The 21678-nt window shown below is 41.0% G+C and overlaps 1 protein-coding gene across 1 annotated transcript in view; it reads left to right on the top strand.

Annotated features, from left to right (window-relative positions):
- INPP5F (inositol polyphosphate-5-phosphatase F) overlaps window positions 1–21678 on the top strand; it is a 99502-nt gene that overhangs the window by 71169 nt on the left and 6655 nt on the right. The window contains exons 13-16 of the mRNA XM_058298283.2: window positions 761–889; window positions 4120–4237; window positions 6542–6740; window positions 21316–21387. Of these exons, the coding sequence (XP_058154266.1) occupies window positions 761–889; window positions 4120–4237; window positions 6542–6740; window positions 21316–21387 (518 nt within the window). The remainder of the gene's footprint in view (window positions 1–760; window positions 890–4119; window positions 4238–6541; window positions 6741–21315; window positions 21388–21678) is intronic.

Here is a 21678-nt window from a genome sequence, read left to right as displayed (position 1 = left end):
CATAAGGAGAGACCATGAGGCAAAGGAAAAATAAGGAATAAGCTCCTTCACCTGTGTTATTCCTTGCAGCAGTGCTCTCAGTGGGGCTCCTGGTTCCTTTGGCACAACAGAACCAGCCTCTTCCTTTGTGCCCTGACCCTAAGGGTGGCAGCTGCTTGCTGCAGTCATTATCTGTTACCTTAGTGTTCCCTTTTAGATATTTCAGCCCTCTAACACCTGGGTAATGAATTCCTAGTATTAAATTTCCAAGGTGGAAATACCTTTTTGTTTTGTTTTGTTTTGTTTCCTGATAGGACCCTGAATGATATAGGGAGTTTAATGTAGCACTTCAGCAGCCTGGCTTAACAGCCAACCAGTTAGTTAACAGGGGTGGCCACTGGAGTTCCAACCCTTGCTCTGCCACATTCAGGTGTTGGCCCCCAGCAAATAACTGAATCTCTCCAAACCTCAGTCTTCTCTTTAAAATAGAAGCAATAAGAGTATCAACGACATAGAGCTGTTATCCGAGGAGTAAATGAGATAATTTCTATAATAGCACAATTTAGGTAAAAAGCACTTAGAGCCTTCTGACTCGCATAGAGGGAACATTTCTTGGGCACTATACTGACTATTATTATTGTTTTTTCTGTGTTCTTTTAAAAAGTGTGAAAACACCATTTTAAAAATTAAGGCTAAATTGTATATGAGTATGTGTCCTTTCCTACTTTTTGCTATGGTTTCCTGACTTTATGCAGTGATTCCATCAGTATGTTCATTTTAGTTGAAGAAATTAGGTGTGATGCCCCCGGAGCAGCCACTGCCAATGAAATGCAATCGGATCTACCAGATAATGTGGGCCAACAACGGTGACTCCATTAGTAGACAATATGCCGGGACGGCTGCTCTGAAGGTAAATACAGGCAGCAAGCTTTTGTGGATCATTCTGTGTGACACAGATAAGACTGTGATTCAAAACCAACCTTGGTTTTGATAGAGTGGTGTGTGGGCTACAGGTGGTGGGTCTGTGTAGTTCACTCCTTTCTAAAATGTTTTACTAAGGCAAGGGTCACACATTGAAATTCCTGCAAGAGTCAGGTAATGTGATTCAAGCAGGCTGCCCATTAGGTCAAATAGAAAGGTAGGGCTGTTGGACCTGAGGAGCACACACTGTCTCTGGAGAGAGCCCTTCTGTTGTTGCCTTATGGGTGTGGTGGCTCAATGTTGACAAATCTACCAGTTTTTCAAGGGGGTCTGCAGATCTGGAATTTTATGTGAGATGGTTGGTTTTAAAAACTGTATAGAGGGAAGCGGACTTGGCCCAGTGGATAGGGCATCCATCTACCACATGGGAGGTCCACAGTTCAAACCCCGGGCCTCCTTGACCTGTGTGGAGCTGGCCCACATGCAGTGCTGATGAGCGCAAGGAGTGCCGTGCCACGCAGAGGTGTCCCCATGTAGGGGAGCCCCACACACAAGGAGTGCCCCCCGTAAGGAGAGCCACCCAGCGGGAAAAAAAGTGCAGCCTGCCCAAGAATCACGCCGCAGACACAGAGAGCTGACACAACAAGATGACGCAACAAAAAGAAACACAGATGGGCGGCGGACTTGGCTCACTGGTTACAGCATCCGTCTACCACATGGGAGGCCTGCAGTTCACACCCCGGGCCTCCTTGACCCATGTGGAGCTGACCCATGCGCAGTGCTGATGCGTGCAATGAATGCCCTGCCATGCAGGGTGTCTCCTGTGTAGGGGAGCCCCATGCACAAGGAGTGCACCCCGTAAGGAGAGCCGCCCAGCGTGAAAGAAAGTGCAGCCTGCCCAGGAATGGTGCCACACACACAGAGAGCTGACACAACAAGATGACGCAACAAAAAGAAACACAGATTCCTGTGCTGCTGACAACAACAGAAGCGGACAAAGAAGAAGACGCAGCAAATAGACACAGAAAACAGACAACTGGTGGGGGGAAGGGGAGAGAAATAAATAAATACATAAATCTTTAAAAAAAAACACAGATTGCCACGCCGCTGACAATGACAGAAGCAGACAAAGAAGAACACACAGCAAATAGACACAGAGAACAGATAACTGGGGCTGGGGGAGCAGAATAAAAAAAAAATCTTTAAAAAAACAACAACAACAAAAAACTGTATAGACAAAACAAAATGAGTCTATAGGTGGGGTTCCCTTCTCCTCTTCCCCCTCCACCTCCCCATCTGATAGCTTGCCTCCTCTCAATTAAAATCACAACACTGCCTCTTACTAGCTCTGCTACCTTAGGCAAGTTACTTAACCTCTCTGTGCCTGTCTCTTCATCTGAGTTAATGCATGTGAGAGCTTTAGAACATTCCCTGGTACATAGTAAATACTTGAGATATTTTATCAACTTTTGTAATTGTTATTAATAAAGACTTTCTAGGAGTCTACAGAGCTAATCTTCACAGAATTTTAAGTTAAGTGTCAAAAAGTTCCTAAGTAGTCCCTCTGTGTGAAATAGGAAGTGGTTGTATTAGTTTAAATTAGCTTTCTATTAATTTTCTATCAAGATAATAATTCATCTAAGGATATTTCTCATATGGCAAATTGTACCCTCAAGGGTTCAATAGACGTCAGATATTCCATCTTTTGGTTGAGTAATAGCAAAAAGCTTTTCATTAATTAAGAGAAACAAACTTTAAAAGTTCTTATATAAATTATAGTTTAAAAGGAAATACTTCTTTTTTTTCCTTTTAAACTTCTTTAGACTCAGCCTTCATACCCCTCTCTTCTTTAACAGATATTTTTTTGCTATACTAACATTTCCTGTGAATGATCTACCTAATTGGTAGCATGGTCTTCCTAAATTGTCAATTTTAAGACAAGTCCCATTTCTAAGATTGCCATGGATAGAAATGGGTCAGAATGGGGGAAATAAGAAACAATAGGGAAGCAGATATGGTTCAAGTGATAAGGCCTCTGCCTACCATATGGGAGGTCCTGGGTTTGATCCCTGTGGCCTCCTGGTGAAGAAGAAGAGAAAAGCGAGCCTGTGTGGCAAGCCAGTGCCTGTGTGGCGAGCTGAGTGCCTGTGCAGTGAGCCAAGTGCCCACGAGGTGAGCTGAGTGCCTACGTGGTGAGTGGAGTGCCTGTGTGAGTGCCTGCGTGGCAAGCATAGTGCCCACCTGGCGAGCCAGTGTCCACGTGGCAAGCCCAGTGCCCACCCAGCAAGCTGAGTGCCTGTGCAGTGAGCCAGTACCCGCACAAGTGAGTCACACAGCAAGATGACGCAATAAAAGAGAGATGAAGGGGAGAGTCAAGGTGAAATGCAGCAGAGACCAGGAACTGCGGTGGCGCAATTGACAGGGAACCTCTCTCTACATCAGAGGTCCCCAGGATCAAATACTGGTGAATCTAGAGGGGAAAGACAAGAAGAGAAGACAAAAAGAGAAACAGATACAGAAGATCACACAGTGAATGGACACAGACAGCAAAAACAGCAGGGCAGGGGAGGGTATGAAGGGGGAAAATAATAATTAAAAAAAAAAAAACACAACAATACCTTCCTTGCCTTAAGTTTAAGTCACTCTCTCTTTAGAGACTAGCTCTGATACCTTTGTTTTGAAAAGCAAGGGAAACAAGATAATTGAAATCTTTACTGGATTGTTCTACAGGTAATTGTAATGAAGAGTGAAGTATAGCAACCTCTGTTCTCTCTCTACATGCACATCCACTCACACAGGTTAAATTCCCCTTGCAATAAACTCTAGGGGACTGTCTACTTTTTCCTGCATCAAAAATATGTGGGTTTTGAATACTATACCAATTTAAGACTTGAAAAATCTTTTTGTTGTTTTGGTGTCTGTTATATAATAGGTTTTCAACTATAAACTGTAGAAACTCTACAAATTACCAAGAATGTCTTAACCCTAAAAGACTATGTAGCTGTGGAGCCTTGATGCCAGAAATAGCATGTTTAATTATTTGATATGCTTGGGCCAAAGACAAATACTAGTAGATATTTTCATTTAACTATGATATTTGAAAGTGTAAACTTTCACAGTAGCCTATAGAAATTTCAGTCCTGAACCGAAAGGCCACAATTGATTTTAGGAGAGTTCTTGTATTTGAATAAATTGTCAAAATGACTTTTCCTTTAACAGGGTGACTTTACAAGGACAGGAGAAAGGAAGTTAGCAGGAGTAATGAAAGATGGAGTTAACTCAGCAAATAGGTATTATCTGAATCGATTTAAGGATGCTTATAGGCAAGCTGTTATAGGTAAGAAATGGAAATGCTTTCCTTAAAATTTGTTATTCCTTCTGTGACTAACATTTTGTGGAAATCAACTTCATTAACGTTGCTTATTTTTTGTAATATACTTGTGTTTTTATACCAATCATCTTACTAAGTCAAACTTGAATTTTTACAAGAGTAGAGTTTGGTAAGTATTTTAGGCTGGAGCAACAGAAGAAACCACCTATTTCCATACGGATTTGTTAGTTTACCATGTAACAGCAAGTTTCAGGCTCCTATAAATGGAATACAATATCCTAAAACACCATCAACTGAAAATTTCATAGTTTATGTGTTTTGCTATTATGCAAGGCTAAGAGATGTAATGAGATTATTTTCTTTCCCCACGCATTTATTTGTCTTATGGTCTTGCTGTGGACAAATACACCATCCTTTTGTACAAGCATCATTTAACAGAATATTAGGGTACCAGAGTTACAGAGTATCCTAACCAACTTTACCCTTTTTTTAGAAGAGGAAATAAAAGGTAGATTGCCCAGTAAAATTCATGATTTTCTAAAAATAGATTTTATTTATTTATTTATTCCTCTACCCCTGCTACTTGCACTTGCTGTCTGCTCTCTGTATCCATTTGCTGTGCATTCTTCTGTGTCTGCCTGTCTTCTCTTCAGGAGGCACTGGGAACCAATTCTGGGACCTTCTGATGTGGGGGAGAGGCACTCAATCGCTTGAGCCACCTCAGCTCCCTGGTTGGTTGTGTCTCTCACTGTCTCTTCTCTGTGTTTCTTTTTGTTGTGTCATCTTGTTGAGCCAGCTTTCTGAACCACACAGGCCAGCCAGCTCTCTGCACTGCGCAGGCCAGCTTGCTTTTCACCAGGAGGCCCTGGGAATTGAACCCAGTACAATCCATATGGTGGGTGGGAGCCCAATCACTTGAGCCACATCCATTTCCCCCTTGGCATGTTTTTAATTTAGTTTTCACAAATGTGTTAACTTGTTAGGATTAGAGCAAATGTAAAATGTTCTACAAATATATTTGACTTATGGTCCCTGAAATTCTTTTTAAAATCCTATTTTTGACCTGATTATTTAGCACATACATGGCTAGTATGACCTAGCCACAGGTCAGTTAGGAATTTGAGAAATCTGGTGTAGATAAGAAAACTTGGTTCATTTGCTATGGATAGGGTACCGACCATGACTGAAAAATTGGATTTGAGCAGTTTATTTAAGGAAAACTAAGATATCTTGCTTCTTTTGGTTGATTTAGCTACTCGGTTATATCCCTGAAGATGCAGGTTCTGTCTATTTATTTGGCCATCCATAGTGTCAGCTTCATCCTGTTCCTGAAGCTGGCTGTCTTCACGGTTTTGCCTTATGTAATACAATATTCAATAGCCAGAAGCAATCAGGGCTTACTGCTTCCCCATGTAGGCCCAGTGGTTGGGAAATCTTCTTTTCCAGAAGCTCCCTCCAGTTTCATTGGCTCAAATAACTTCATAGGGAATGGGATTTTGATGATTTATTAAGGCTAACCAAATGTCCCACCAAGAGGGAGTTACCTTTTCTTTTCAGATTACTTGCCCATTTTTTAAAAACACATCGATTGTATTGATACATATTAATAAAGCATACAATTCATCTGAGGTATACAATCTATGGTATTTGATGTAATCACATAGTTGTTCATTTATCACTTCAATCGTTATTAGATCATTTTCATTATATCAATAAAATAATAATAAAAAACAGACAAAAAAGAAAATTCTTCACCTCTCAATCTCTCTATTCTTCCCCCTGCTGTACATAGCTGCTATTTCTGGCTATTCTTGCCAATTATTTATTAAGCAGTTTCACTGAGATATATTCACATACCATACAACCTATCAAAAGTATATAATCAGTGGCTTTTAGAATAATCACAATATTGGCATTCATCACCACAGAAAATTTTAGAACAATTTCATTACAATTCCAAAAAGAAAAACTGCCCATTTTTAAATTGGATAACTTGTCTTTTCATTATTGAATTGCAGGTGTTCTCTATATATTCTGGATACAAGTCCCTTGTCTGTTGCTTTGTAAATATTTTCTCCTGTTTTGTAGTTTGTCTTTTCACTTTCTTGAATGGAGTCCTTTGAAACACAAAAATTTGGAATTTTGATGTTCAATTAATTTTTTTCTTTGGTTGTTTGTGATTTTGGTGTCATCTCTAAGAAATTAATGATTGACACCTATGTTTTAAGAGTTTTATAGTTTTAGGTCTTCTTTTTCTAAAAATGTATTAGTAAACTAAGATAATGGTAGATATTAACACTTCCACTCTAGATTTGATGCAAGGCATTCCTGTGACAGAAGACCTTTATTCCATATTTACCAAGGAGAAAGAGCATGAAGCTTTGCATAAGGAAAATCAGAGAAGCCATCAGGAACTAATTAGCCAGCTTTTACAGAGTTACATGAAGTTACTGCTACCTGATGATGAAAAGTTCCATGGCGGCTGGGCCCTCATTGATTGTGATCCCAGGTGAGTTGGAAGTGGAGTCCTGGTGATTAACTTGCTTAACCTTTGGATGTTTATTGGTAAATTGTCATAATTAACACCAGCAGTCCATATATTTGGGCATGGATGCGTGGTGCATGGCAATTTTCAATATTGAAAATTTACTAAGGCAAAATTAAGGGAGTGATAAAAAACTAAGTAGTTGAGATAAAGAATATTTCAATGCAATATTCAATTTAAAAAGATCACATTGGCAAACCATGGCCTGTGGCTGGCTCATGTTTTATTCTCCCCCTTCCTCACCAAATCTAAATTTATTGTATAAATGCATAAAAAACTAAGTACAGTAGAAGTGCAACAGTGGTGGTTACTTTCACTGGTTATAAAGTTATCGTGGCCTTTCATAAAATAAGCCAACTCAGGCTTAACTTTTTTTTTTATTTTAAAGAAAATCATGCAGTTTCAAGAGGTCCTTCAAAATAACAATGAATAGCAGGATCTCAATTTATCTACCAGATTAAATGTTTGCTTTGACTGAGTTCTAAAAGTACAGTCTTCAATATTATGAATCAGAAATATTTCAGAAAATTCTAGATCAAATTCTGAGAATAAAACACTCTATTTAGACCTTATCTTACTACGCATTTCATGTGTTTTATTTTTATTTTTTTTATTTCTCTTCCTTTCCACCCCCCTCCGCCCCCCAGTTGTCTGCTCTCTCTGTCCATTTGCTGTATGTTCTTCTGTGACCATTTCTATTCTTATCAGCAGCACCGGGAATTTGTGTTTCTTTTTGTTGTGTCATCTTGTTGTGTCAGCTCTCCGTGTGTGTGTACAGCGCCATTCTTGGGCAGGCTGCACTCTCTTTCGCGCTGGGCGGCTCTCCTTACGGGGCACACTCCTTGCGCGTGGGGCTCCCCTACATGGGGGACACCCCTGCGTGGCAGGGCACTCCTTGCACACATAAGCGCTGCCCATGGGCCAGCTCCACATGGGTCATGGAGGCCCGGGGTTTGAACCTCAGACCTCCCATGTAGTAGGCGGATGCCCTAACCACTGGGCCAAGTCCGCTTCCCATCATGTGTTTTAAATAAGGGGCATAATACATGCTTGAAAGAATAATTAAATGCAATGTAGGTACATAAGTTAAAATGAATAAAGAATTAGAATTTACATATTATAAATATTTGGGAACAGAAGTCATAATGCTTTCTCTAGAAAATATCAAGTAAGACAATAGAGGATGCAGTAGTATAAAAAAAGATCATTTATGTTTCCAAATAGTCTTGCATTTCATGATGAATGATGAAACCTTTGTGTCCTTCCATTTCCGTGCTTTTAAATTCATTTATTCTTTCCTTATTGTTGCCTTGTCTGCAGGTGTTACCTGGCCCAGGGCTTGCTTGTCAAGTGGTAATAGGGGAATCAGTGACCTCTACATACTCCCTAAACCCCAGTATGCTTTGCTGTTCTGCTAGTGTGGGTCTCAGGTTGAGATTTCTGTTGAGTTTACTTTTTATTCCTATTTTTGCTTCTTTGTTCTTTTATTTTAGAATATTTCTTTGCCCTGATTCTTCAATTGCAAGCCTCTGTTTAAGACTCCTGACTAATTTCCAATTTGTTGTCAAATTCCCTGCCACTGTTCCTCAGATGTATGCTCTAAGATGTTTTTGTCCTCTAATTCTTTTTTTTAAAGTATATTTTTACCATAGAAGGTGTCAACTTAAAAACAGTCATGCCCATGTGTATAATCCCCATACAACAACCCTTCACCAACACACTACACCATTATTACAGATTTTGAGATAATATCATCAGACTATTACCACTAACTATGCTCCACAGCATACATTTGGCATATTTTTTCCATACTCCCCTATTATTAACACAATACATCTTTGACATTGATGTAAGAATATTATAGTATTGCTGTTAACTATACTCCATAGGTAAATTAATTGTATTTTTCCCATGCTTCTCCACATTCCCACCACTCTGCAATAGTGATGTACATCTGTTCTAGTTCTCGGGACATTCTTGCATCTGTACCATCAACCATAATTCTCATCCTCCTCTGGGTTCAGTCCCTAGATTATTCTCTAGCTTTCTTTCAACTGCCATTTATATCCCTAGATTACCCTTTTTAGCAACAATCGCATTTATAAACCAGCTGCTGCTCACTACAATCTGCTACCATCAACTCTATCCATTTCCACACACTTCCAGTCAGGTTAGTAAAAATTTTTACATACATTAAGCATCAATATTCCTTCACAGCCATCCTCTTATCTCCTAATAACCTATACTCTAGATTTTAACTTTATGAATTTATTCTTCATGTTTAATTCATATTAGTGAGACCATACAACATTTGTCCTTTTGTGTCTGGCATACTTCACTTAGTGTCTTCAAGATTCATCCATGTTATCATGTGTTTCCCAATTTCATTTTTTCTTACTGCAGCATAATATTCCACTGTATGTATATACCACATTTTTATCCATTCATTGGTTGATCAACACTTGGGTCATACAGCAGCTCTATATTTAGTTTCCTGAGGAACCACCACGCTGTCTTCCACAGAGGCTGCACCATTCTACTTTCCCACCAGCAGTGAAGTAGTGTTCCTATTTCTCCACATTCTCTCCAACATTTATAGCTTTCTGTTTTGTTGATAGTGGCTATTCTAATAGGTGTGAAATGATATCTCACTGTAGTTTTGATTTGCATTTCCCCAGTAGCTAGTGATCTTGAACACTTTTTCATGTGCTTTTTTGCCATTTGTATTTCCTCTTTGGAGAAATGTCTATTTAAGTCTTTTGCCCATTTTTAAATTGGATTACTTGCTCTTTTACTGTTGAGTTGTATGATCTCTTTATATAGAATGGAAATCAAACCCTTATTCCCAATATTTTCTCCTATTGAATGGACTGCCTTTTCATCTTCTTAATGAAGTCCTTTGAATCATGAAAGTATCCATGTTTTTTTTCAATGCTCGTGCTTTTGATGTAAGATTTAAGAATGTACCACCTACTGCCAGGTCTTGAACATGTTTTCCTATGTTTTCTTCTGGGAACTCTATGGTTTTAGCTTTTATATTTAGGTCTTTGATCCATTTCAAGTTAATTTTTGTATTAAGTGTGGGATAGGGGTCCTCTTTCTTTCTTTTGTCTATGGATATCAAGTACTCCCGGTACCATTTGTTGAATAGACTGTTCTTACCGAGCTGGTAGGGTTTGACAGGCTTGTCAAAAATCACTTGACCATAGATGTGAGGGTCTGTTTCTGAATGATCAGCTTCCATTGGTCTGTGCCAGTACAATACTTGTTTTACCACTGTAGCTAGGTAATATGATTGAAGGTCCAGAAGTGAAAGTCTTCCAACTTTGCTTTTCCTTTTTAATATATTTCTGGCTTTTCAGGGCCTCTTACCCTTCCAAATAAAGATAACTGTGTTTTTCATTTGTTTAAAAAATACTAGTGGAATTTTTATCAGGATTGCATTGAATCTATATATCAATTTGGGTAGAATTGACATCTTAATGATAGTTAATCTTCCAATCCATTAGCATGGAATATTCTCCCAATTAGTTAGGTCTTTTTAAATTTCTTTAGTAAAGCATTGTATTTTCTAAATACCATTGCTTTACATACTTGGTTAAGGTTATTTCTAAATATTCTTTTAGTCACTATTGTAAATGGAATTTTTTTTCCTGACTTCTTCCTCTGATTGCACGTTACTAGTGTAAAGAAATACCATTGATTTTTGTGTATTGATCTTGTATCTTGATGCTCTCCTGAAATCATTTTTCATGACTTTCTAGGTATAGGGTCATATCTTCAAATAGTGAAAGTTGTACTTCTTTCTTTCCAGTTTGAATGCCTTTTATATCTTTTTCTTGCCTGATTGCTCTCACTAGAACCTCTAGCACTATATTGAACAACAGTGGTGACAGTGGACATCCTTGTCTTGCCCCTGATCTCAACTGGAAAGCTTTCAGTCTTTCACCATTGAGTACAATGTTAGTTGTGGGTTTTCTATATGACCTTTATCATGTTGAGAAAGTTTCCTTCCAATTCCTATCTTTTGTAGTATTTTTATGAAGAAAGGATGCTGTATCTTGAAAAATGCTTTTCTGCATCAATCGATAAGATCATGTCATTTTTCTTCCTTGATTCATTAATGTGTTGTATTATGCCGATTGATTTTTTTTTATTATCCCCTCCTTTGTGGCTTTTTGTGTGCTGTCTGCTCTTTGTGTCCATTCACTGGGCATTCTTCTGTGTCTGTATTTATTTATTTCCCCTCCCCCCTTGTGGCTTGCTTGCTGTCTGCTCTCTGGGTCCATTTGCTGCACACTCCTCTGTGTTTTTGCTTGTCTCCCTTTTTTTTGTTGCGTCACCTTGCTGAGTCAGCTCTCTGCAGTGCTTGCAAGCTTTGCAACACTCTGCAGCATCTGCGGGCTGGGAGGCACTCCGCTGCATGGAGGCAAACCTGCCTTCACAAGGAGGCCCCAGGATGTGAACCCAGGCCTCCCATATGGTAGATGGGAGCCCAACTAATTGAACCACATCCTCTTCCCCTGATTGATTTTTTGTTGAACCACCCTTGCATGCCTGGCATAAATCCCACTTGATCATGATGAATAATTCTTTTAATGTGTTGTTGATTCATTAGCCAGTATTTTGTTGAGGATTTTTGTATCCATAGTCATTAGGGAAATGGGTCTGTAATTTTCTTTTTTCATAATATCATTACCCAACTTGGTATTAAGGTGATATTGGCTTCATATCATGAGTTTGGTAACATTCCTTCTTGTTCAGTTTTTCCAAAAAGCTTGAGTAAAACTGGTATTAAATCTTCTTTGAATGCTTGATAGAACTCACCTGTGAAATATCTGGTCCTGAGCTTTTCATTTTGGGGCGTTGTTTCAATCTCCTTGTGATTGGTTTGTTGACGTCTTCTAATTCTTCTAGGGCAGTATAAGTTGTTCCTGCCTTCCTAGAAATTTTTCCATTTCATCTATATTGTCTAGTTTGTTGACATACTCGTTCATAGTATCCTCTTAGGATCTCTTTTGTTTCTTTTATTTCTTTCCCCTCCCCCCCCCAGTTGTCTGTTCTCTGTGTCTATTTGCTGCGTGTTCTTCTTTGTCTGCTTCTGTTGTCAGCAGCATGGGAATCTGTGTTTCTTTTTGTTGCGTAATCTTGTGTCAGCTCTCTCCATGTGTGCAGCACCATTCTTGGGCAGGCTGCACTTTCTTTCGCGCTGGGCGGCTCTCCTTTTGGGGTGCACCCCTTGCGTGTGGGGCTCCCCTATGCACGGACACCCCTGCATGGCACAGCACTCCTTGCGTGCATCAGCACTGCACATGGGCCAGCTCCACATGGGTCAAGGAGGCCCGGGGTTTGAACCACGGACCTCCCATGTAGTAGACAGACACCCTAACCGCTGGGCCAAGTCCGCTTCCCTCTTTTATTTCTGTGAGGCCAGTAATTATGTTCCCATTTTCATTTTTTATTTTACTTATTTGCATTTTCACTCTTTTTTTCTTTGTAAGTCTAGCTAAGGGTTTGTCAACTTTATTAATCTTGAAGAACCAATTTTTGGTTTTCTTAATTCTCTCTTTTTTTTTTTCAATTTCTTTTATGCCTGCTTTGATATTTGTTATTTCATTCCTTCTGCTTGCTTTGGGATAGTTTGCTGTTCTTTTTGTATTTCCTCCAGCTGTGTAGTTAGGTCATTGATTTTAGCTCTTTCTTCTGTTTTAATGTAAACATTGAGGGCCATAAATTTCCCTTCTAGCTCTGCCTTCGCTGCATCCCATAGGTTCTGATATGTTGTGTTCTCATTTTCATTTGTCTTGAGATAATTATTGATTTTTCTAGCAATTTCTTCTTTGACCCACTGATTATTTGTTAGTTGTTTACTCTCCATATATTTGTGAATTTTCCCTTTTTCTGCCTTTTGTTGATTTCCAACTTTATTCCATTATGATCAGAGAAAGTGCTTTGTATAATTTCAATCATCTTGAATTTATTGAGATCTGCTTTGTGACCTAACATATCTATCCTGGAGAAGGATCAATGAGCACTTGGAAGACTATATATCCTGCTGTTTTGGGGTATGGTGTTCTATATGTTATTAGGTTTAGTTCATTTATCTTATTATTCAAGCTCTGTTTCTTTTTTTCTTTTAAAGATTTATTTATTTATTTCTCTCTCCCCCCGTTGTCTGCTCTCTGTGTCCATTTGCTGCATGTTCTTCTGTGTCTGCCCTTACTCTCATCAGGTGGCTTCGGGAACTGATCTCGTGACCCTCTGGAGTGGGAGAAAGGCAATCATTCTCTTGCACTACCCCAGCTCCCTGTTCTGCTACGTCTCTTATTGTCTCTCCTCTTGTCGCTTGTTGCATCATCTTGCTCTGCTAGCTTTCTGCACCAGCCAGCATTCCTGCATAGGGCGGCACTCCTAGGAGGGGGCCAGCTTGCCTTCATCAGGCCAGCTTACCTTCACCAGGAGGCCCTGGGCATCAAACCCCAGATTTCCTGTATGGTAAACGGGAGCCCAACTGCTTGAGACACATCCATTTCCCTCTCTCTCTTTCTTTATTGACCCTCTGCCCAGATGTTCTATCCACTCTCAGGAGTGGTGTATTTAAGTCTCCAACTATTATTGTAGAGATATCTATTTCTCCCAAAAGTTTTGCCAGTGTTTGTCTCATGTATCTTGGGCATCCTGCTTAGGTTCCTATACATTTATGATTGTTTTTTCTTCCTGGTAAATTGCCCCTTTTATTCAATATATAATGTCCTTCCTTGTCTCTAATAACAGTTTTAAAGTCTATTTCACCTAATATAAGTATAGCTACTCTAGCTTTTTTTAAATTATTATTACTGCATGCATGGAATATCTTTTTCCAGCCTTTCACTTTCAATCTATTGGTATCCTTGGGTCTAGGGCGAGTCTCTTGTAGATAGTATATAGATGGCTCATATTTCTTATCCATTCTACCACCTTGGGTCTTTTGATTGGAGAGTTTAATCCATTTAACACTCAATGTTATTTCTGTAAAGGCAGTTCTTATTTCACCCATTTTGACCTTTGGATTTTAGCTGTTATATTTTATTTTCCCATCTGCCCTTTAGGGCATGGGCATAGAACCACAGGTACCTAACAGTTCAGTCCATGCAGGCTGAGTGTGCCTGCCGTTGCCTGAGAAGGCTGAGGAAACACCAGCCCCCTACTATCCTATTTGGGGTTGGGGGTGGATCCACAGGTATTCACCATTCTAGTCTGTGCATGCAGAAAGTGCCTGCCATTGCCTAGAAAGGCTGAGGAAACACAGTTCCCCTCCTATCAATTGGGGGCAGGGATGCAGCTATAGGTGTCCAACTAGTCAGTCTGTGTGGGCCTACAGCATCTGCAGTTACCTAGAGAGTCTGGGGAAAATCACCATCCCCCTCTTGTCCTATCAGATGTGGGTGTGAAGCCACAGGCACCCAACAGTCAAGTTCATGCAGGTTAAAAGCACCTGCAATTGACCAGATAGGCTAAGGAAACACCATCCCCCTCCTATCCTATGGGAGGTAGGGCAGGGGTTGAGATGGAATCAGAGGTGCTCAACAGGAAGCGTACTTGGCCCAATGGATAGGGTGTCTGCCTACCACATGGGAGGTTCACGGTTCAAACCCTGGGCCTCCTTGACCATGTGGAGCTGGCCCATGTGCAATGCTGATGCATGCAAGGAGTGCCCTGCCATGCAGGGGTGTCCCCCTCATAGGGGAGCCCCACATGCAAGGAGTGCACCCCGTAAGGAGAGCCACCCAGCACGAAAAAGTGCAACCTGCCCACGAGTGGCGCTGCACATGCAGAGAGCTGACACAGCAAGATGATGCGACAAATAGAAACACAGATTTCTGGTGCCGCTGATAAGGATAGAAGTGGTCACAGAAGAACACACAGCTAATGGACACAGAGCAGACAACTGGGGGTAGGGAAGAGAAATAAATTAAAAAACAAAAAACAAAAAGGTGCTCAACAAACCAGTTTGTATGGACCAAAAGCCACCTGCAGTTGCCCAGAGAGGCTGAGGAAACACCAGCCCCCTCCTATCCATGGGAGATAGTGCAGGGGTGGAGATGGAATCAGAGGTGCTCAAACAAACCAGTTTGTGTGGACTGAAAGCACCTGCAGTTGCCCAGAGAAGCTGAAAAAACCCAGCTCCTCTCCTATCGGAGTATGAGGATGGAGCAGGTGTCTGACTATTCAGTCTGTGCCAGCCAAAAGCGCCTGCAGTTACCCAGAGAGGCTAATGCAGGTCCTGCCAGCTTCCTCCCTGCCGGAAGTGGTGCTGGAGCTTAGGGTAGGGCTGCCATCCTGTCTGGGTGGAAAGAAGCTGGTCCCTACCATCTTGTGATTTTCAATTAGCCCTACTTCCCCTCATGCCAGAGACAGAGTTAAAATGGTGGCTACCGGCCTCTTTCTGACTCGGACAGGTTCAAACTTTACCTGTTCTTAGAATGATATTTAAGCCAGCAGAATTTACTAATCAGTAGCTGAAGCCAGTGGCCAACCATCTCTTCCTCCCGTTTTTGGGACATGGCGCTTCCAACTCCAGCCAGAGAATAGCTCCTGCAGCAGCTTGTGCCACCAGTGGAGGATGGGCACTGGCTCACACAACTTAACTGCAGATGGGCAGTCTCCTCCTTCCATTCTTTCAAGGATGTTGCAGGATGCTCTTCTGGTCTCCTGAAACCCCCAAACAGGTGCTTTAGATAGCTCTGAGTGATTGCTAACTACCCTGTAAGATGAGCTGACTATTGATGCTCCATATTCATCCACCATCTTGCCCCTCCCTCCTCTCTAATTCTTTCTTAGTCTGTTGCCAAGTTTGTGAGAGTATCCCTTCCACCTAAATTACTTGCCAAAACACATTCTCTACTGTCATTTTCATCCCCTTCTTCGTGGTTATCAGAGTAATAAATAGGCCATCAGAGTCAGAGTCCTAGTAATTCCCTTTGACTTTTGTCTTCTGGAACACTGCAGGATTCTGAAGATTGTCCTACCAGCCCAGGAATCATTAGTGAGGTGTTGCCTTCCCTGACTTTTCAGTGGTTGTGAGAATTTTTGCATTTTCTCTGTTAATACTTAAGCCATTGCCTAAGTAGAGAATGGCTTTTCGGTCCAGAGAACTTGCCTTCTTGGGCCTCAGACAGAGATAGGCAGGTGGGTTCCATTACTAACCAGGACAACAGAAGTGTCTAAGAGAATAATGCCTTGCTTTTTAAGAGGAGGAAGTGAGCAGTGGAGTTGAGGGGGAAAGAGCATTCACCTACTTGAGGGGTTTGTCTGTGGCATGCTCCTTAGCTACATGAACTGTCTACTTGGGTTTGAGCCTCACCACTCTGGTTTTGGATCTCCTGAAAGGTTAAACATACTTAAAATTTGTGTGTGAAGGTGGTTGAAGCATTGGCTGCTTGATAGCTTTTGCCTTGCTCTTTATGGATCCCACTGTTGTTTTGTTAGAAACTGCCTCCCTTGAAGCTTTGGAATGGGATTAAGTGGATGGAGTCAATAGTAACATTGATGCTTTGGAGCCAGTGGCCTCTCAGGTCATGTTTTGGCTTTTTGGCTTGGATGGAAGGACAGGATCTGCATTCCAGGTGTCTTTTTTTTTTTTTTTTTTAATGGAAGACATTTCATCACCCTTGTGGTTGGCCCCTGCATTGGCCCCTTTTGGAGGCATAGGTAGTTTCTGGGTTTAGTTTTGATCTTGGAATTTAGAGGAGGTAGAGGAGCTACGAGCATTCAGAGCAGTTTTCCATGTTCTCTTTCTTCTGCCTTTTCTTCCAGAGCTGGTGCTTTGGATTCCTCTCCAATGGATATCATGTGGCCATTTTAATTTTCAAATTAACCTTGTCTCCATGTTAATTAGGCAATTCTTTAAGAATACGTCTTCTTTTTTTTTTTTTTTTTTTTAAAGATTTATTTATTTATTTAATTTCCCCCCCTCCCCTGGTTGTCTGTTCTTGGTGTCTATTTGCTGCGTCTTGTTTCTTTGTCCGCTTCTGTTGTCGTCAGCGGCATGGGAAGTGTGGGTGGCGCCATTTCTGGGCAGGCTGCTCTTTCTTTTTCACGCTGGGCGGCTCTCCTCACGGGCGCACTCCTTGCGCGTGGGGGCCACGCGGGGGACACCCTTGCGTGGCACGGCACTCCTTGCGCGCATCAGCGCTGCGCCTGGCCAGCTCCACACGGGTCAAGGAGGCCCGGGGTTTGAACCGCGGACCTCCCATATGGTAGACGGACGCCCTAACCACTGGGCCAAAGTCCGTTTCCCAAGAATACGTCTTCTTATTAGCTCCTCTCTACTTTCTAATACTGCTGAGATTTCTCTAAATTTGTCACTCGTCTTTTCCTTCCATTTCTAAGGCTTAAGCATTTTCCTGATTGTGAATAGTTCCCCCTTTCTCTTGCAGGGAGATATTTTGGGAACCTGCTCTTGGGCTATCTGAGTTTGTTATAGTAGCTTTGTCCAGTCAATCTGCTGATCCTGAGATTTAAACCTGGAATGGGTGGACCCTGACTGAGGACAAGGAGAGATAGCTCTAGGAGTGGCTTCTAGGACTTAGAGTGCTAAAGGCAGGGTCCTGTGTTAGGCTCAGTCCCTCAGCCTCAGGGGCTTCAACAGTTGCCACTTGTTCACCTCGGCTGTCTGTTCCTGGGCTCCATGGCTTTTTTTTTTTTAACTGCTTTATTCAGATATAATTTTTACACCATAAAATTCACCCATTTAAAGTATACAGTTCTGTGCTTTCTTAGTATATTCACAGATATGTGCAACCACTACCAGTTTTAGAACATTTTCATTATCTTAGAGAGAAACCTCATAGCCTTTAGCTATCATCACTCATTCCCCCATATCTCTCAGCCCTAAGCAACCAGTAATCTACATTCTGTCTCTATAGATTTGTCTGTTCTGGAAATGAAATCATATAAAAAGATTCCAGTCTTTATGGTTGGCTTCTTCCAGGTTTGTTTTTGAGGAACTACCAGACTTTTTCCACAGTGGCTTCACCTTTTATATTCCCACCTATAGTATATATCCTCCCCAACATTTGTTCTTTTATTTATTTGTTTTAATATTATGGCAACCATGCTAGTGGGTATGAAATGGTATCATTGTGGTTTGGGTTTATATTTCTTTAATGGTAAATATATTGAGCATCATTTCTTGGGCTTGTTAGCATTTTTATATATCTTCTTCAGAAAAATGTTTATTCAAGTCCTTTGCCCATTTTTAAATTGGGCTGTTTGTCTTTCTGATGTTGAATTGGTCATATTTTTTTGTAAGTAAAGTTTTCTGGGACCAGGGCCAGGGTCAGTGTGAAGCCATTGAGGCAAGGGTTGATTGGGCATGTGCAAGGTCAGATCCTATTTCTCTTTTCAATTCTGAGGTTCTGTTCATCATGGACTTTTTTTTTTCCCCATTTTAAAAAAATTGTATTAAAAGTTATTTATCTCGACTAAGTTTTTTGGTGCCCCCTTAAATTTTGCACCAGTGCCCCCTCAGCTGACTGCTGTCATGGCCCTATTTAAATATTTGGTAGAAAAAGCATTGCAAGCAGTTTACCAATACTCGTGGCTACCAGAAGCAGGAATGGCGATCATTCCCTTTACTTATACTTCCACCAGTCCAGATGGAGCTGTCCAGCACAGAAAGACCGGCAGAGCCGCCATTTCTGTGGTTGCTAAGTTTTTTCTCTGGTTTTGTGCATACTCAGTGCCCACTCTTTGCCAGGGGCCTTTTTCTTTTCAAACACTGAGTAGTTCATCGTCTCCCCCCATCCCCGACATCTCTGGCTTTTTTTTTAGGATGTACTAGAAATTGAACCCAGAACCTCATACATGGGAAGCGGGCGCTCAACTATGAGCTATACCCTCTCCCCTCTCTGGTCTTTTTATGTCCTTCCTGTCCTCAATCCATCACCTCCAGCCCTCATGTATTGTAGGCAGGTCTGACTTTAATAATTTGTAAGGAAATCAGGTGTTCCTTAAAAGTGTTCTTCAGAATCTCCACAAATCCAACTCAATATTTCATCCAGTGTAATTTAACTCGCTTTTTCATACACTGAAAGTAAATAACCACTTCCTTTTTCACCTATTTTAGGCCAGAAGTTAGGTTTGCGGCAATCCTGCTCTCTTAGCCCTGTGTGTCAGTGCAGGGGGCGGAGTGCCGCCATGATGCCCGCGTTCCTCGGAGCCCCAGGACGGTTCTTTACAAAGGTGCTTGCGAGCTCTCGCGGGAACAGGGCGGGGCGCCCAGGTTCTGGCATCCACCTCTGCACCCCTCTCTCCGGGGCTGGGGTCTGCGCCATCCTTAGAGTGCGCTGGATGCGACTAAGGGGCTACGCATGCGCACTGGCCTTGAGCCGTGGCCGGAAGTGAGCGACCGGAAGTGAGACGTGTCCCCTGGGCGTGACTTGGCGCTGCCGCGTCGCAGTTGCCGCATTCGCCGCATTTGCTGCAGGCGTGAGGCCGGGTGCGGACGACTGCTTGACTGAGCTTCGACGCATCGACGGGCGGACAGACTGACTGACTGACGAGATGCCGCGCTCCCACAGGCCTCCGCCTGTCGCTCAGCGGCCCGCTCCAGAGCCCAAGTCTGATGGCGTTCTGGCAATGACTTTCAAGATTTTTCTCCTTTTCGCAGGACTTATGGTCAAAGTTCCTGTGGGGTTATATTTTTCCTGTAAATTACTCCTTTTCCAAAGTCTCATGTTAATGTCCCCTGAAGATAGCGCCTTTTATGCGACCATCGTCGCAGTGGTTGGGCTTCATGTGGTGCTGGCAATTTTTGTCTTCATAGTATGGAAGGAGGGCTTGCCCCAGTGGCGGGAAAACAAAAACGATTAGAGCAGCTTTTCCTTTGGAGCTGCAAACTAGGGGGTGGGGAAGTACTTAAAAGTGTTTTTCTTCTTCTTCGTATTAAACTTTTTTTTTTTAAGGGGAGGGTGGATAGGGGAATTCAGTATTTACTGTATCTGAGACTTCAGTAAAAAAGGGGATGGGGTGGGGAGGGTGGGCTGACTTTTTTTGACCGCCTGTTATGTGCCAAGTGTTTTTCCATAGGGACATAATGTTTTTGGCTGAGAATCATGTTTGATGTAAATATTAATGCCAAAATTGGAATTTAGGATGAAAGTAACACTTATTAGCAGTTTGAATATAATTATTTCCTACTAAAAGATGTGTTGTGACGTAATTTTTATGGCTTGGCTCGAGCAACAATATTCAGAGTGCAGGTAAGTATCAACGCACAACACTAAATTACCTTTTTACAGTGATATTCTGTATTGTTATCAGTAAAGCTGCCAGGATTACTGAATTTATGGTTGTCTTTTTTCCCAGTGATTGGTTAGTGTCCCAGAATTGGTTGGTGTTAACAGGTTCTGGCATTTTATCTCACTCTTTATATTTCTCAGTATATTTCAAATGAAAATTGAGGTGAATTCATTTCAGATTAAGACTCAAAAGTTTTACTACAACAAGGTGCTGCTGGTGTAGAAAACTCTTGTGTAAGATGTTGGTAAATCCCTGCAGCATCCTTTAAGCAATGACCTCATTCTTAACGCAGATTAAGTATGGGCCCTAAATTCCATTTTCAAATGATTTTTTCTGTATTGTCTTTGATTTGTTTCTCAGTAGCATTGTGATAAGACCTAGCAAATAGGTACGGCATTCTGAAGCAGAAATGTACACACTTACAGTGGAACTTTGAGAGTTATATACAAATGCAGATTAATTTCCACCTTTTAGTAGAAAGGCTGTTATTAATGTTATACTAATATTAGATTGTTTCATTTGAGTTCAAATTCTACATTCTTAGCAGTTCATTATTTCTAGATTTTCAACTTTTTAACTGTTTGGTTTAATGTTCATGAATGGTTCATAAACACCCGGTTTCTAACCATTATTCTGATGTTTGATTTTAGAATGGATATAAAAGAGACATAGAATAAGGAAATATTTTTTGGTATTTTTGTTCCTCGAAAGCTAATTAATCTACAGTGAGAAAATTGCAGGCAGCTTGGGCTTGTTCCATTTTTGCACAATAAATGTTTTATTTATATAAAATTCTTTCAAAAGATGGATTCTATATGTGTGCAAATAAGCTATTTTTGAAGTTTAGATAATGTGAGATAATCTTCTGGATGATTTCTTCCTTCTCCACCTTACTTTTTCCCTTCTTCCCAATACCAGCCTTTCTCCCATTCTCAGATTCCTTCCCGCCTCTCCCTCCTGCCCCGCCATTATTCCTTTTCTCCTGAGGCCTCTCTCCTCCTTGGCCATCTTCCAATGGGGAATGATCCCCCCTTGACTCCCTTCTACCCCTACTCTTACCAAGTCGTCTTTTTTTAAAATTTTCTAAATGAATAGGTTGTATTACATTTAACTTTAATGGTAGAACTTATTATTAGATTTTCTTTTTTTCCCCTGACCAGTCTTTTGTTGTAAGTGCCTTTGCTGTAGAAGTATGTTTGGCAAAAAATGCAGATGAAGGTGAAAATATTTAATTCTCTATGTCATGTTTGTTTAGCCTCATTGATGCTACTCACAGAGATGTGGATGTGCTGTTACTGCTTTCTAATTCTGCCTACTACATGGCCTAGTAAGTTGCTTATTGATTTAAAGCTTTTTTAAAAAATCGACTAAGTTTCCTTTTTAGAAGACATAACCAAAAAAAAAAAAAGGTAAGGATCTGATTTTATTATCTTGTGAAACTTCACTGAATCCTTTTACCTTACATAACTTACATCACTGATCTTTTACCTTTCTCAGTTAGAAAATGTGATTTTAGAATTAGTGTTCCATGCAACATTGTGTTATTTTAATATTTCCTGCATTTCTCTCAGGTTTTGATATACTCTACATTTTTATTGTTAATGGCCATATATCATTG

Source organism: Dasypus novemcinctus, chromosome 6 (assembly GCF_030445035.2).
Source record: "Dasypus novemcinctus isolate mDasNov1 chromosome 6, mDasNov1.1.hap2, whole genome shotgun sequence".
NCBI lineage: Eukaryota > Metazoa > Chordata > Mammalia > Cingulata > Dasypodidae > Dasypus > Dasypus novemcinctus.
The sequence above is the reverse complement of the archived record's forward strand: the minus strand, read 5'-3'. Positions and strand labels throughout refer to the sequence as shown.